Here is a 14,687-nt window from a genome sequence, read left to right on the forward strand (position 1 = left end):
AACCTCCTCTTTCAAATGTGGATCTTCATCACCAGCGTCTCCTTGAAAGAGTCCGTGACTGGGGATGTCCCTGTGACAATCTATGGCAGTCTCGTGACGCGCGCAATGCGCTTGCGCGGAGACTCGCGTGGCAGTAACAAACCTCCACTAAACCGATACTCGCTAATGTTGTCTTGGTTGGTCAGGGATCGAATAGTCATCATTAAGAACGACGCTGTTGTTGTTGTTTAAAGAATCTGTTCAATGTTTTGCTCCTACAAAGAGAATTTTGCTTATCTGTTTTGGTGTTCACTAGGGAATTTTCACAGGCCGGACGAGACGTGAGTGTGTGAAGTTTTCCAGCAGTTCTGTCGATGTGGGTGGACAGAGAATCCCACAGACGTACAGTGACCGCCTCCCACCCACCCCCCATCGGCCTGCAGTGCACAAAAGCTAAGAAGTTTCGCCTCTTCGGCGTGTAAGAAGATGGGTCTCATCACCACTGGAAGGGGGGAGGGTGTCCGTCTCCGCAAGGCAGTGACACTGGAGTACACACACACACACACACACACCCGGAGATGGGCGGCGGAGACTCCAAAGCTTAGAGGGAACATTGGCAAACCTCCACTAAACCGATGCTCACTAATGTTGTCTTGGTCGGTCAGGGATCGAATAGTCATCATTGAGAATAGAATCATTGAGAACGACGTTGCTGCTGCTGCTGCTGTTGTTGTTTAAAGAATCTGTTGAATGTTTTGCTCCTACAAAGAGAATTTTGCTTATCTGTTTCGGTGCTCACTAGAGAACTTTCACAGGCCGGACGAAACGTGAGTGTGTGGAGTTTTCCAACAGTTCTGTCGATGTGGGTGGACAGAGAATCCCACAGACGTACAGTGACCCCCTCCCACCACCCCCCATCGGCCTGCAGTGCACAAAAGCTAAGAAGTTTCGCCTCTTCGGCGTGTAAGAAGATGGGTCTCATCACCACTGGAAGGGGGGAGGGTGTCCGTCTCCGCAAGGCAGTGACACTGGAGTACACACACACACACACACACCCGGAGATGGGCGGCGGAAACAGCAGGTGCCTGAAGTTCACTTTCTTCGGCGCCGGCTTCGAGATGCCGCTGGGCTTCGGGGGCTCTTTGCTTGTTCAAGCTGGCCAAGGAGACCGGAAATGCATTACTCAAGGCCGACTGGAAGGAAACTGCCAGGAGTCGGCCTGGCTCCCTATTATCTGGAGGAGAAGCTTGTGTGGCAGAGGGCAGAGGTAACCCCCCCCCCCCAGACAGACAGACAGACAGACAGACATGCAAATTCCTGCCTCAAGGAACTGAGCTCCCAAGCAATGTTCCCTCTAAGCTGTAGAATCTTGTGAGCAAAAAATCCTACTTTGTGAGCTCCTGGCATTAAAGCTGTGAGCGAGTGATTTGGCTCCTGCATAAATCAGTCTGCTCTGGAGCCCTCCCTTCCTGAGCCAAGACAAAAATGTGTGAGCTGAAGGCTAAAAAACTGCGAGCTAGCTCACACTAACTCAGCTTAGAGGGAACACTGGTCCCAAGGCCAGAGGAGGCCAGCAGGGCTCTGCCGGCAGGTCCGCCTTCCCTTTGGGGGGCTATTCGTGTTTTGCCGAAGTTAGATCGTTTCCGAGGGTCGCCGCCGTGTCGGTCTGCGGCAGAACACTTTGCTCCGAGTCTAGGAGCACCTTCGAGGCCAACACGAGTTTCGGGGTCTCCGCTGTCTAGAGCCACGACTCCTTTCCGTCAGAGGGCCCTGGGACAATGCGCCCTCTAAGCTGTGGAGTCTTGTGAGCAAGAACTCTACTGGCACGAAAGTCGTGAGCGAGCGATTTGGCTCCTGCATATATTAGTTTGCTCTGTGGCCCTCCTGCTTGAGCTGAGACAAAAAGGTGTGAGCCGGAGGCTAAAAAAAAACTGTGAGCTGGCTCACACGAACTCAGCTTAGGGGGAACACTGGCCTGGAAAGCTCATCATACCCTGAATCCCTTGCTGGTCTCGAAGGTGCTCCTGGGCGGGGATCCAGTGTTAGAGACGCCTTCGCTGCCGCGCAGGCCTCAGCAGCCCCCGCTTGGCCTCCGCGCTCCCCGAAGCTGGGAAACTGGAGCTCCGATGTTGGGTATTACAAGATAAAAACACTCAGTATATATTGGGTTAAATGTCTGTTTTGTTGTTACAGGAAATCACATGCTTTTGTGTAAGCCAATGTTAGTTTAGGTCCCCCAGCCCGGGAAAATTCTTCCTGTTCCAGGAGTTTGATTGGAAGCAAAGTGTCAAAGTGTCTTTGCATTTTATGGCTCCTCTTCCTCTCTTTGTTTGCTGTTCTGAAGAAGCGTGCAAGAGAAGCCATTGCAGCTCTTCTAGTCCCGTCCTTTGTAGAGTGAAGATGTAGGGATTAGCTCTGTTGTTATTTTCCTCCCAGTTACCTTTCCCTGTGCTAGAATGTAGTAAAATCTTTTATATTTCTAAACACACATGGACTCTGAGTCTGATTATTGCACTCCAACATCCGAGAACTCTTTGCCCGAGGACTTGCTCACCGCTCCGGCCTCGCTGCTCTGTTGAGGGAATGGGGGGGGGGGATGCGGGTTCACTAGCCCTCCCCGCAGACGGGCCTGACCGCTGTCCGGTGGTCGCCCACAGGACTGGGAGGGCCTCTCCGCACACGGCCCTGGGAACCCCCTGGCGTCCTTGGACGGCTAGGAAATGTATAATTGCCTGGCATCGTATTTCATGTCTCCCTGCTTGGGGTAACATGGGCCTTCGCCACACAGACAAACACACACACACACACCCCTTTCCAGTAGAAAAGAGTCAGAGTCCAGTAGCACTTTACAAAATGACAAAATTTGTGGTGGGGTGTGCGCTTCCGTGGGTCGCTGGTCCCTTCGGAAGTGAGCCGTGACTCACGAGAGCTCCTGCCCTGCCACAGATTCTTCTGTTAGCCTTTAAGGTGCTCCTGGACTCTCTTGCTCTTTTCTGTCGCTACAGACAGACCAACACGGCTACTATTGGAGTTTTGTGTTTAATTTCTTAAAGTTAATTCAGCAGAGTTAGCAGAGTATAAATGAGTCTGAGTCCATGGTAGTTTAAAATATAAAAAGTTTACTAGAACGTAGCATGGGTAGGGTAAACAGGATGAAAAATAACAAAGAGCTTTATTTCTACATCTTCACATCTAGACAGACTAACGAAGAGTCAGCCTTACATGGCAGAGGTCTAATGGAGACTGGAGCTTCTTCTTGCTCTGCACAAAAAGTCATAAAATGCTAAATACTAGCCACTCCATTCCCCAATCAAAACAACAAACTAGATCTTAATCTGGCGGGCTTTCTAGCTCTCTAACAGATAGGTCACAAACAAACATGTGGTTCACTACACAGTATTAACCCAGTAAATACCAAATAGAAGTGTTCTAACTTGTAACATCCAACAGCTACCCTTCCCGTTCGTCTCCTCCACCGGGAACGTGGAGAAAGGCCATTTCCGTGTCCCCACTTCAAAGCGTAGGGGCAGCCCTGCGAGATCACACCCACTGTGCTGCGGCCTGCCGGGTCTGCAGCGTGTTCTGGCCTCTGTGGCCCTCTCATGGACAATGTTCCCGCTAAGCTGTGGAGTCTTGTGAGCAAAAATGTTTACTTTTTGAGCTACTGGCATTAAAGTTGTGAGCGAGCAATTTGGCTGCTGCATAAATTACTTTGCACGGGAGCCCCACCCTTCCTGAGCTAAGGCAAGAATGTGTGAGCCGGAGGCGAAAAGATTGTGAGCTAGCTCACACTAACTCAGCTTAGAGGGACCACTGCTCATGGACCAGCTCGGCAGGATGAGGGCGGAGCTGCCACGGGCCGTCTCCATTATTGCCACCTTTCCGGAAGCCATTTCGTTCATATCGCTACTTGTGTCTTCGACGCTTTGGCTGAGGAAGCCAGACCCGCATGCTTAAGGGCTCCTCAAGAGAGGAATCCCAGTCAGCTGAAAGCACTGGGGTCTCCCCCCCTCCCCCCCCTCCTTGGGGTGTGAATAGTAACGCGCATGGCCAACCCCATATGTGGCCAGTATCCACCCAATATGCATCTACCTGCACCCGTTTAGATATCAATGTCCCACCGCAGCGTGAAGGGGGAGGAGAGACTTCGTGCACTAGCCATCTGTCGATGGGAGACGGACATATACCTGAGAGGGGGCGGCGACGTGCGTCTACAGAGCGGCAGCGTGGATTCTGTTCGACGAGTCCCATCACGCTCGTGAGGTCTGGAGGGTCCGCCGCCTGCGGTAGTGCGCGCCTGCGAGCCGGGAGGGCCACCTTTGCTTCCAGGTCCCACGCTGGAATCCGGGCCAGATCCCGCGTTCCGCATTTCAGAACCTCGGCATCCTTCGGACCAGTGTTCCCTCTAAGCTGAGTTAGTGTGAGCTAGCTCACAGCTTTTTAGCCTCCGGCTCACACATTTTTGTCTTCGCTCAGGAAGGAGGGCTCCAGAGCAGACTAATTTATGCAGTAGCCAAATCACCTGCTCACAACTTTAATGCCAGGAGCTCACAAAGTAGAATTTTTGCTCACATGACTCCACAGCTTAGAGGGAGCATTGCTTCGGACCCGAGACTTTAAAGCCTGTTTCTGCCCCGTGGAAGCAGATCGTTCCTTCAGGGTGCCATTCCCTGGAGACTCTCCAGGCAGCGTCTCCAGGAAGCCTCGAAGTTCAGGTTGTCACACACACACTGACACACACACACACACAACCCCGCCTGATGTGGTCGACATGTCAGAATGTAAGCAGTGGCGACATGTATGGAAGAAGACCACTGAGAAATTGTTGGGTGTTACAAGTTAAAACACTTCAGTATTTACTGGGTCAATGATGTTTGTTAAGTCACATGTTTGTTTGTAACCAATCTGTTTAGACTATGGGATGCCCGGGAACTTTGGAGCTAGTTTGCTACTCTGATTGGAAACTAAGGTGTCAAGTATTAGCATTTTATGGCTTCTCTTCCGTCTTTGTGTCTCTTTGTTCTGACTGAGAAGAAGACGCCATGCCATTCCAGTTTTACCTTTTAGCTGTAAGGATGTAGGCGTATCAGCTCTTTGTTATTTTATATCCTGTGTACCTTTTCCCATGCTAGGTTATAGTAAACTTTTATATTCTTTTAAACACACCATGGACTCAGTCTCTTTAATACTCTGCTGATTTACTTTAAACAAGAATCCCATCAGAAATTAGCATTGTTTTCACTTCAGCTCTGGTGTTCCTTCTGAGGGAGCGGGATGAGGTAGAAATTTTTAAAGAAACGTAAACTGAAGTTCCTTATGTGGAAAATACGTTAGGTAGAGCTGTCTGTCTGTCACACACACACAACAACAACAACACACAGAGAGAGAGAGAGAGAGAGGCCTCAGTGTGGGCACAGAAATGCAAACCTGAGAGAGGTGGGAGAATCCTGCCTCACCCACCTTTCAAAGTTCTTGGAGAAAGTGAACAAGCACGGAGAATCTCAAAAGGCTTTTGACAAGGCACCCCACCAAAGACTCCTGAGTCAACTTAGCAGTCATGGGATAAGAGGACAGGTTTTTGTTGTGGATGAAAAACTGGCTAAATAACGGGAAGCAGAGAGTAGGAATCAATGGACAGTTCTCACAATGGGGGGGGGGAGTGAGCAGTGGGGTCCCACAAGGACCGGTACTATTTAATTTATTTGTAAATGATCTGGAACTGCGTAGTGTAGTGGCCGAGTTTGCAGATGACAAAAAAAAAAAAAATGATTCAGGATGGTGAAAACCGAGGCTGACTGGGAAGAGCTCCAATGAGGCAAATGAAGTTCAGTGTTGGGCAGTGTACCCTCTAAACTGAGTTAGTGCGAGCTAGCTCACAGGTTTTTAGTCTCCAGCTCATACCTTTTTGTCTTAGCTCAGGAAGGAGGGCTCCAGAGCAAACTAATTTATGCAGTAGCCAAATTGCTCACTCACAACTTTAATGCCAGTGGCTCACAAAGTAGAATTTTTGCCCACAAGACTCTACAGTTTAGAGGGAACATTGGTGTTGGGTAAGTGTAACGTGATGCACATTGGGGGGGGGGAATCCCAGGTTCAGGTATAGGCTGATGGGGTCTGATTTTGCAGAGACTGGGAGGGGAAAAGATCTTGGGGTCCTAGTGGACAGCCCAATGAAAGTGTGACTCAAGTGTGCTGCAGTGGTGAAAAGGGCAAACTCTATGTTAGGGATTATTAGGCAAGGGACTGAGAATAAAACGGCCGATATTGTAATGTCCCTGTATACATCTATCCTGCGGCCTCATTTGGAATATTGTGTACAGTTCTGGTGTTGGGTGTTACAAGTCAAAACACTTCAGTATTTACAGGGTTAATGATGTTTGTTATGATCAACAGGAAGTCACATGTTTGTTTGTAACCAATCTGTTTAGACAATAGAATCCCCGGGAACTTTGGAGCTAATTTGCTAGTCTGATTGGAAACCAATGTGTCAAGTATATAGCCTATTGGCTTCTCCTTCCTGTCTTTGTTCTGACTGAAGAAGGACCGTATCTCCAAAAGGACAAAGGAGAGCTGGAAAAAGCACACAGGAGGGCAAACCAAGATGATGAGGGGGCTGGAGCAGCTTCCCCTATGAGGAAAAGCTGGAGAGTCTGAGACTTTGCAGTTTTAAAAAGAGAAGGCTAAGGAGAGACATGATAAAGGTTTATCAAACCAGGCATGGAGTGGAGAGAGCTGACAAAAAAAATTTTCTCCCTCTCCCCAAATACTAGAACTCCAGGGCATCCAATGAAGCTGACAGGCAGTAGGTTCAGGAGGGACAAAAGGAAATGCCACTTTTGCTCTGAGGATGTGGCGATGGCCACAGGAATAAACAACTTTAAAAGGAGATTAGATAGTTACATGGAGGACAAGTCTATCAATGCCTACTAGCCATGGTGACTGAGGGGAATCCCCACACTCAGAGGCACTAAACCTTTGAATCCCAGAGACAGGAGGCAACATCAGGGGAAGGCCTGGGCCTCTGTGCCCTGTTGTGGGCAGTCCAGAGGTCCTGGTTGGCCGCTGTGTGAGACAGGATGCTTGTTGGGTATTACAAGTTGAAAACACTCAGTATATCTGGGGTTCAATGTTTGTTTATGTTACTCACAGGAAGTCACATGTTTCTCATGTAACCAATGTTCTTTAGATGTGGATTGCCCAGGAATTTTCTCCCTGATCTAGGGATTTGATTGGGACTAAAGTGTCAAGGTGTATTACCATTTTATGGCTTCTCTTCTTTGTTTGGTGTTCTGAAGAACAAGAAGAGTAGCCACAATCACTCTCTTCTAGTTTTGTCTTTGTAGAGTAAGGATGTAGCCGATTATGCTCTGTTGTTATTTTCATCCCAGTTACCCTTCCCATGCTATAACTTAGTAAAAACTTTATATTTTAATCACACATGGACTCTCAGTCTGAATTATTTTACTCTGGCTCTGCTGGCCTATTTTATCTCTGGTAAATACCTTTTTTTTCAATATCACACTATCACCCAACAATGCTGGACCAGATGGACTATTCGTCTGATCCAGCAGGGCTCTTCTTGTGTTCTTAATGTACACGCATATTAATGTTCGGATGTGGGGCTTGTTTCACTGAAGTCCGGCTTCATTGCAATCAGGGAAAGGTTTGCTACTGATTGCAGGAGGAGCAGGATCGCACCCATCGTCCACAGGATACACGATGGTGCACTTGTAATCTGTAGGCAGGCAGGCACACAAACAACAACGGTGCCACCTTTCCATCGACTTCAGTGGGTGTAACTCTGTTTAGGATTGCACACCGATCTCTCCCACAGAAAAAGGGAGGGGGCACCAGTTCCTCGGAGGAAAAGGAGCTAGATTTTGTGACTCTCCCTCCCTCCCGGCTCAGGCAATAATGAAAGGGCCGGCGTGGCCAGCGGCTGGGGCTGACCTTGCGATCAGCATCCCTGCGGCCCTGAGCGGAGAGCTCTCGCGGTGCGCTGTAGTGCCCCCTCCCTCCCATTGGCCAAAGGCCCTCGGTTCTGATGCCAGGGGGCTGCCTGGGTAGGTCAATTAAAACAACAAGCAGAAATGCAGTTTTTTTTAAAAAAAAAATATTCGTTTATTTATTTCACCCCCACCTTTTGCCTCCAATCAATAGTGTCTGGAGGCCGAAGCTCCGTTAATATTCCCCTTCTGAGAAATGGAATGACAGTTTAGGTAAAAGATAAAGGTTCCCTTGCTCGAAAGCCAGTCGAGTCCGACTCTAGGGTTGCGGTGCTCATCTCCGTTTCCAAGCCGAAGAGCCAGCGCTGTCCGAAGACGTTTCCGTGGTCATGTGGCCGGCATGACTAAACACCAAGGCGCAGGGAACGCTGTTACCTTCCCACTGAAGTGGTACCTATTTATCTACTGGCAATTTCTTGCTTTCGGACTGCTAGGTTGGCAGGAGCTGGAACTAGAGACTCCGTCATGCGGCACACTCGGGTCTCGAACTGCTGAACTACCGACCTTCCACAGCCTGCAGTTCAGCGTCTTTTACCCGTCTACTATTTTCTCGCAATGTCACAACTTCCCCCCCTGGCCCCACAACTCTTTCCAGGGCAACCCTAAGCAGTGTTGCCTTTAAGCTGAGTTAGTGTGAGCTAGCTCACAGTTTTTTAGCCTCTGGCTCACACATTTTTGTCTTCGCTCAGGAAGGGTGGCTCCAAAGCAAACTAATTTATGCAGTAGCCAAATCGCTCGCTCACAACTTTAATGCCAGTAGCTCACAAAGTAGAATTTTCGCTCACAAGACTCCACTGCTTAGAGGGAACACTGACCCTAAGCACCCTTCTAGATCTATCCACGAGCGCCATTCTGCCTCGGATGGCCCCGGTACTCATCCAGGGACAAGCCCAGGCTCTGGAGTGAACTCCTAACGAGAGAAGGAAAGGATCACATTCCGAGGAGCTTTCCTGGAATGAAGAAGCCGTTTAGAAACCGAGGCCTTCGAGACGCCCAGTCTCCGGAAGCGAATCCCTCTGTGCGCGGAAAGGCTTTCTCCCAGAGTCGGCCTCGGGTTAGCACCTGTCCAGCTTCCCTTGGAAACAAATCAGAAGCGTCAACAAAGAAATCCAAACTCAAAGAAGTGACTGCGATCAAAGTGGTTCGAGACTGAAACAAGCAAGAGAGAGGCAAGGTGTCCGAACCACGAGTCTGTAAACCAACGCAAAGGTTCCCTGCAGAAGAGGTTCGAAACTGAACAGGCGACGGAGTCGAGTCCGTGAGAGATCGTCAGGAGGGAAGCGGGGGCACTTCGAACTAGCGCAACAGGACCGCCACCAGATGTCCTCTGTTTTTGGTGTCCGTCCTCTTTGGGGCTGTTTTTAATAAACGGATGAAAATGTCCTCTTTTGGGGTTGGAAGGTTAGGACTATTCCTAATTAGTAGCAATGACCCTAGCTTAAATAATAGGGGTATTTAAAATGAAATTCGCCACAGTGATCACTTGTCTGAAGGAGTCAGTCGGGAAATATGCCTGTGATTCAATGTTCCCTCTAAGCTGTGGAGTCTTGTGAGCAAAACTTCTACTTTGTGAGCTACTGGCATTAAAGCTGTGAGCGAGCGATTTGGCTACAGCAGAAATTAGTTGGCTCTGGAGCCCTCCTTCCTGAGCCAAGGCAAAAATGTGTGAGCCGGAGGCTAAAAAAACTGTGAGCTAGCTCACACTAACTCAGCTTAGAGGGAACACTGGCCTGTGTGTGTATGTGCTTTTCAAAATATGGTAACCCTAAAGTTCTGTATACCGAATACCGGGGTAGAAGCTGTCAAGCTCTCCTGCAAGTTTCTAGTCCACTCTAGATTTCCTCTGGGGTTTAGCATCCCAGAGGAGTGATTGTTTCAATCCGGTGCAACAGAAAGCCTTTGTGGTACTTCTAAGGGTGGGCGCAGTGTTCATTCCATCATAAACTTTCGTCGACTACGGCCCGTTTCTTCAGCCACGAAAATGTATGCTGGGATAAAAGACGGCTTGTCTCTCGAGGTGCCACGTGGCCCCCGACACTGGGAGAGCCATACCTCGAGACTGTGTCCCACGATGGAGGCATAACGGATTTCCGGTTTGCACCCTACCCAAGAACCAAGCATATGGTGCGGCGCCAGTCCCTATCGGTCCGTTTAACCTTCTTCCTGGGAGTGCGAATAAAATGAGGGGAGGCGAGAGGGAAGGGCTGAGTACGAAGACCATGAATGCACATTCGCCATAGTTCGGCCACCCTCAGCCTCCCCTCCCTCCCTCCCCCCCCATTATCAGGGTCAGGCCGCTGCTCGGTCGGTCTCGCCTGGGAAAAGTCTCGGCTTCTACCACGTTTAAAAATAGTGCTTTGAGGTCACCTCTAACAACTACACGGGCATGCCCATGTTTACTGGGGAGTAAGTCCCACCGAACTGGATGAAGTATCCTCCCGAGTAAGTATCTGTTGGGTATTACAAGTTGAAAACACTCAGTATATTTGGGGTTAAATGTTTGTTTATGTTACTCACAGGAAGTCACATGTTTCTCATGTATCCAATGTTCTTTAGATGTAAGAAGCCCGGGGAATTTTCTCCCTGATCTAGGAGTTTGATTGGGACGAAAGTGCCAAAGTGTTTTTGCATTTTATGGCTCCTCTTCCCGTCTTTGTTTGCTGTTCTGAAGAAGAAGAGGAGAGAGAAGCCATAACTCTCTTCTAGTTTTGTCTTTGTAGTGTAAGGATGTGGCCGTTTAGTTCTGTTGTTATTTTCATCCCAGTTACCCTTCCCCATGCTAGAATTTAGTAAAAACTTTATATTTTAATCACACATCGACTCTCAGTCTGCATTATTTTACTCAGGCTCTCCTGGGCTATATTATCTCTGCTAAATACCATTTTTTTCAATATCTATCAAACCCAACAGTATCTAATTCAGGGTTGTCTTCTTTCGAGTATCTATCTCTCCAAGTACAGACCCCGGGATCCGAAGCTACAGCGGCCAACCCTGCCGCAATGCACTTTTCAAAAAGTAAATCACAACATTCGCAACGCTGCTCTCTCTCTCTCTCTCTCACACACACACACACACATACACACACACACACACACCCTCTTCGGAACTTAAATTCCCGCTCTTCGTACCAGCATCCAAGAAGCCCTGGGTAATCCCTACAAAGGTAAGGCTGTGGTCCTAAACACACCTTGGAGAGAGCAGGTTCCGTTGGACTCCGCGGGACCAGATCTGAGTAATCATGCCTGGGCATCGAAACTCCCTTTGCCTTGTCATCTGGTAGGCGTGCCCTGGGAACTCTGAAATAAACAGGAGTCTTTTTGTATTTTTTGGTTTCGTTTTGTGTGTGCGCGCGCGTGTCTGTGTGCCCGTGCCTGGAAGTCATGGCGACCTCTGGCAACTCCTGCTGGGTCATGGAGGACATTCAGAGAAGTGGCTGGATAGCCTGCCTCTGCCTCCCGGCCCTGGTATTCTCTGGAGGTCTCCCATCCAAGTACTTACCAGGGTCGGCCCCGCTTCGCTCCCCTGACCTGACGAGATCGGGCTTGCCTGGCCTATCCACGTCAGGGCTGAAATAAACAGGACTCTTGCAGCACCTTCCAGACGAACAAGTTTTTATTCCAGCAAAACTTTCCTGACCGACAGGAAAGCAAGTGCCAGAACCAAAGTCTTCCGAGCGCCGGGTTTTGCGCGGCGACAATACCGACCTTCGTGTCTGACCGCGGGAAGACTGACCGGTTCTGGCTCCAAGCCCAGTGGCAAGCCCTCTGCCCGCTGGCCGCCTTCCCCAGGCCAGGCCAGGCCAGGCCACTCCCCGCCGCAGCAACAGCAGCCAACGTGGAATGGGGAAGAAGGCGATCGTCATCTTGGGCCCGATCCAGCCAAAGCCGAGTCCTCTGACGTCCCGATGATTTCAGTGGGTAGATTTAAGAGCATTTGAAATGAACACGATTTAGGAGGGGTTAACTCTGGCTGGACCGTGTCCCTTCTTTCCTATAATTTCCTTTCTTGTCCTTTCCTGCCGTCCTTAACAGCTGCTTGGGGGGCGAGGGGGGGGGGAGAGACCAACAGAAGCATTTAAAGGAAGGGTGGTTTGAAAAACCGTTTCCTCCATCTCGGTCATGTTTAAGGGAAAGAAAGAAAGAAAGAAAGAAAGAAAGAAAGAAAGAAAGAAAGAAGGAAAGAAGGAAAGAAAGAAAGATTGTCGTTACTACTACTACTACCACTATTATTGTTGTTGTTGTGGCACCAGAAAGCCTACAAATGGGTGCCAAAGAAAAGGCGCTCTGGCTCAGGAAAGCTTAAGCCAAGACACATTTAAAAGGCTTTAAGGTGCCGCTAAGCTGGGCTCTGTTCTGTTTTGCCCGAAATACACTAACTGAATTGCCTAATAATACTACACTGGGAGCGTTATCCTAGTTCTATCGTTATTTGGAAGTAAGTCTCACGAGTGTTTTTATCGGGTAAGAATTGCAGCTCGCGGAAATGAAGAGCAGAAAGAAGGAAGGAAAGAAGGAGAGAGAGAAAGAGCGAGAGCGAGCGAGAGAGAGAGAGGGAGAGAGAGTCTGGCTTCCAGGTCATGCCCAGATGCCCATCAGGGGCTTGGCAATTTCATGGAAGAGTCACCAGAACGCCAAATTAACGCGGAACTCGCCATTATCGCGACGTCTCCAAGCAAATTAAAACCGGTTCTCTGTTCTTAATAATGTTGGTCTGCCGGAGAGCGAGGATTTATCCACCTGCTCCTCGCTGTTAGCTCAAGTGGCCGGCCTCGTGGGCCTGGGAAGCCTCTCGGAAAGCCAGACGGCTTGCTCCCAGTCGAGGTCGGCAGGAAGAAGGAGGGGAGGAAAGGGCTCGCAATAAAAACGACCGGATTTATTTACTTTTTTTTTTAAATAAAACGAGGCGATGGCTGCTCGGGGGAGGCGGGGGAGGGAAAGCAATTCCGCACACAGAGAGGCACACAGACGCGCAAGCAGACGCGCGCACACACACAGACACCCTCTCAGCCCTCCATTCATTATGCCCCGCTGCTAAGCAACCGTCTGCAAAGTACTGATCATTTCCACTCTCTCTCTCTCTCCCCCCCTTCTGCCTCTATTGCTCTTCCTGGCAAAAGGAGCCTCGGTGGAAATTCAAGATGATCTTGGATGCGAGGCAGGGAGCTGTCAGACAAATTTCTTCCCGGCACATCCTGGAATTCGAAGGAGTCAGAAAATCCCCTGACTTTATGATGCACTCCGGATCATATCTGTGTATGTGCACGCACGCACGACCTTAGGGGCCTGTCATTAACCATTCACGCTCACGCAGCCACACACTCAGGGCCGGCTCACCCGCTAGGCCAACTAGGGGTTTAGTGGCGATCGCCCCAGTGCAGCTGAAGTTGCTTGCGACCGAGCCTCCGTAGACGAAGGCGAGGGCGAGTCAGGACTGAACTGGAAAGGCGCTTTGGAAACAAAGCGACTAGTCACAGTCCCGGTCTTCGCTCGGAAGCCAGGCCCGCGGACCTCCACGGCGCCTGCTTCCGAAAGGGCGGATTGGCGCTTCCAGCCAGGTCACTGGACTCCTCGCTCTCCGGCAGACCAACATTATTAAGAACAGAGAGTCCAGTGGCTTTCCCCGGCTCACTCGCACAGGACCGACTCACTATACTGGGACTGCGGCCTACCCTTTCTTTCTCTGCAGCAGAGAGGAGGGGATAAGGAGAAGCAGCTTCGGGGAAACAAGGTTTGGAGGAGAAATTGGCGGGACCCTTTTAGGTTGAGAAGGAAAGAAAACGATCAGATCAAAAGCTATCGAAAAGAATAGGAATTTAAATATAGATATATGGATACACGAAACTCCGAGCGTGCGGGGGGAAGAATTACAACCGGCGTGTGTCCTGAACACAATCTACACTTTATTTCAGACTACAGATTTCTGAACATAAGAAAAAAATCTTTGGCTTGCAGCAACGGGTTCAGTCTCGCAGTCCGTGGGTCATATTGTTGTTATTCTTCCTCGGGGAAGGGGGGGGGATGGATGAAAAGAACAGCACACGCGCACGCACGCACAAAATAAAGGTGGGGGGATGCACACACCAGAGCACACGGGAAGGGAGGGGGGGCAGCGAAGTTGGAGAGGGTCGGACGCCTCCCTGGGAAACAAGGGGCAGAAGGAAGAAGAGGGAGCCCCGAGGTGAGAAAGAAAACAAAACGAGGACAAAAGAAAGCGAAGAAGAGGAAGGAAGAGCCTCGGCCCAACAGTGGAGCAAACAGAAAACGCTACACATTATTCTTTGTCTTCCTTACCTGAAATTAAATATATACAAGGTCATACGATGTTTGGCTATATAGATAAATTTTTTTTGTAAGTGTTCGGGGTTGTTTTTTTTTTTTAAAATCGGAATCCTTATAACTATGAATAGACAATAAATCTGGTTCTTTATTATTATTATTTTAAATAGCACCCTTCTAAGTCCCTCTCCAATGTTGCGCGGGAAAAAAGTCCTTTGTAGGTCTGTCGGTTCCAAATGGCCTCGTCTGTCCGTCTCTGGTCAGTTTCGTCTCACTGTCCTCGGCCTCCTCCCCGGCGATCAGGTTCATCATCATAATAATAATTAATAATAATTAATAATAATAATAATGAATAATAATAGAAGAAGGTTTCTGAGCAGCAGCTTCCGACGGAGGCCGGGGGCGGGCGGATGGGCCGGGTGGGTGG

At 49.5% G+C, this 14,687-nt stretch overlaps 1 protein-coding gene across 1 annotated transcript in view; it reads right to left on the reverse strand.

The window, feature by feature from the left end:
* Positions 1-621: 621 nt before the first annotated feature.
* LOC107106686 (homeobox protein engrailed-1-like) overlaps positions 622-14,687 on the reverse strand; it is a 20,575-nt gene continuing 6,509 nt past the window's right edge. Inside the window, exon 3 of the mRNA XM_015406870.1 lies at positions 622-740. Within this exon, the coding sequence (XP_015262356.1) occupies positions 622-740 (119 nt within the window). The remainder of the gene's footprint in view (positions 741-14,687) is intronic.

Source organism: Gekko japonicus, unplaced genomic scaffold (assembly GCF_001447785.1).
Source record: "Gekko japonicus isolate JY-2015 unplaced genomic scaffold, Gekko_japonicus_V1.1 scaffold1044, whole genome shotgun sequence".
NCBI lineage: Eukaryota > Metazoa > Chordata > Lepidosauria > Squamata > Gekkonidae > Gekko > Gekko japonicus.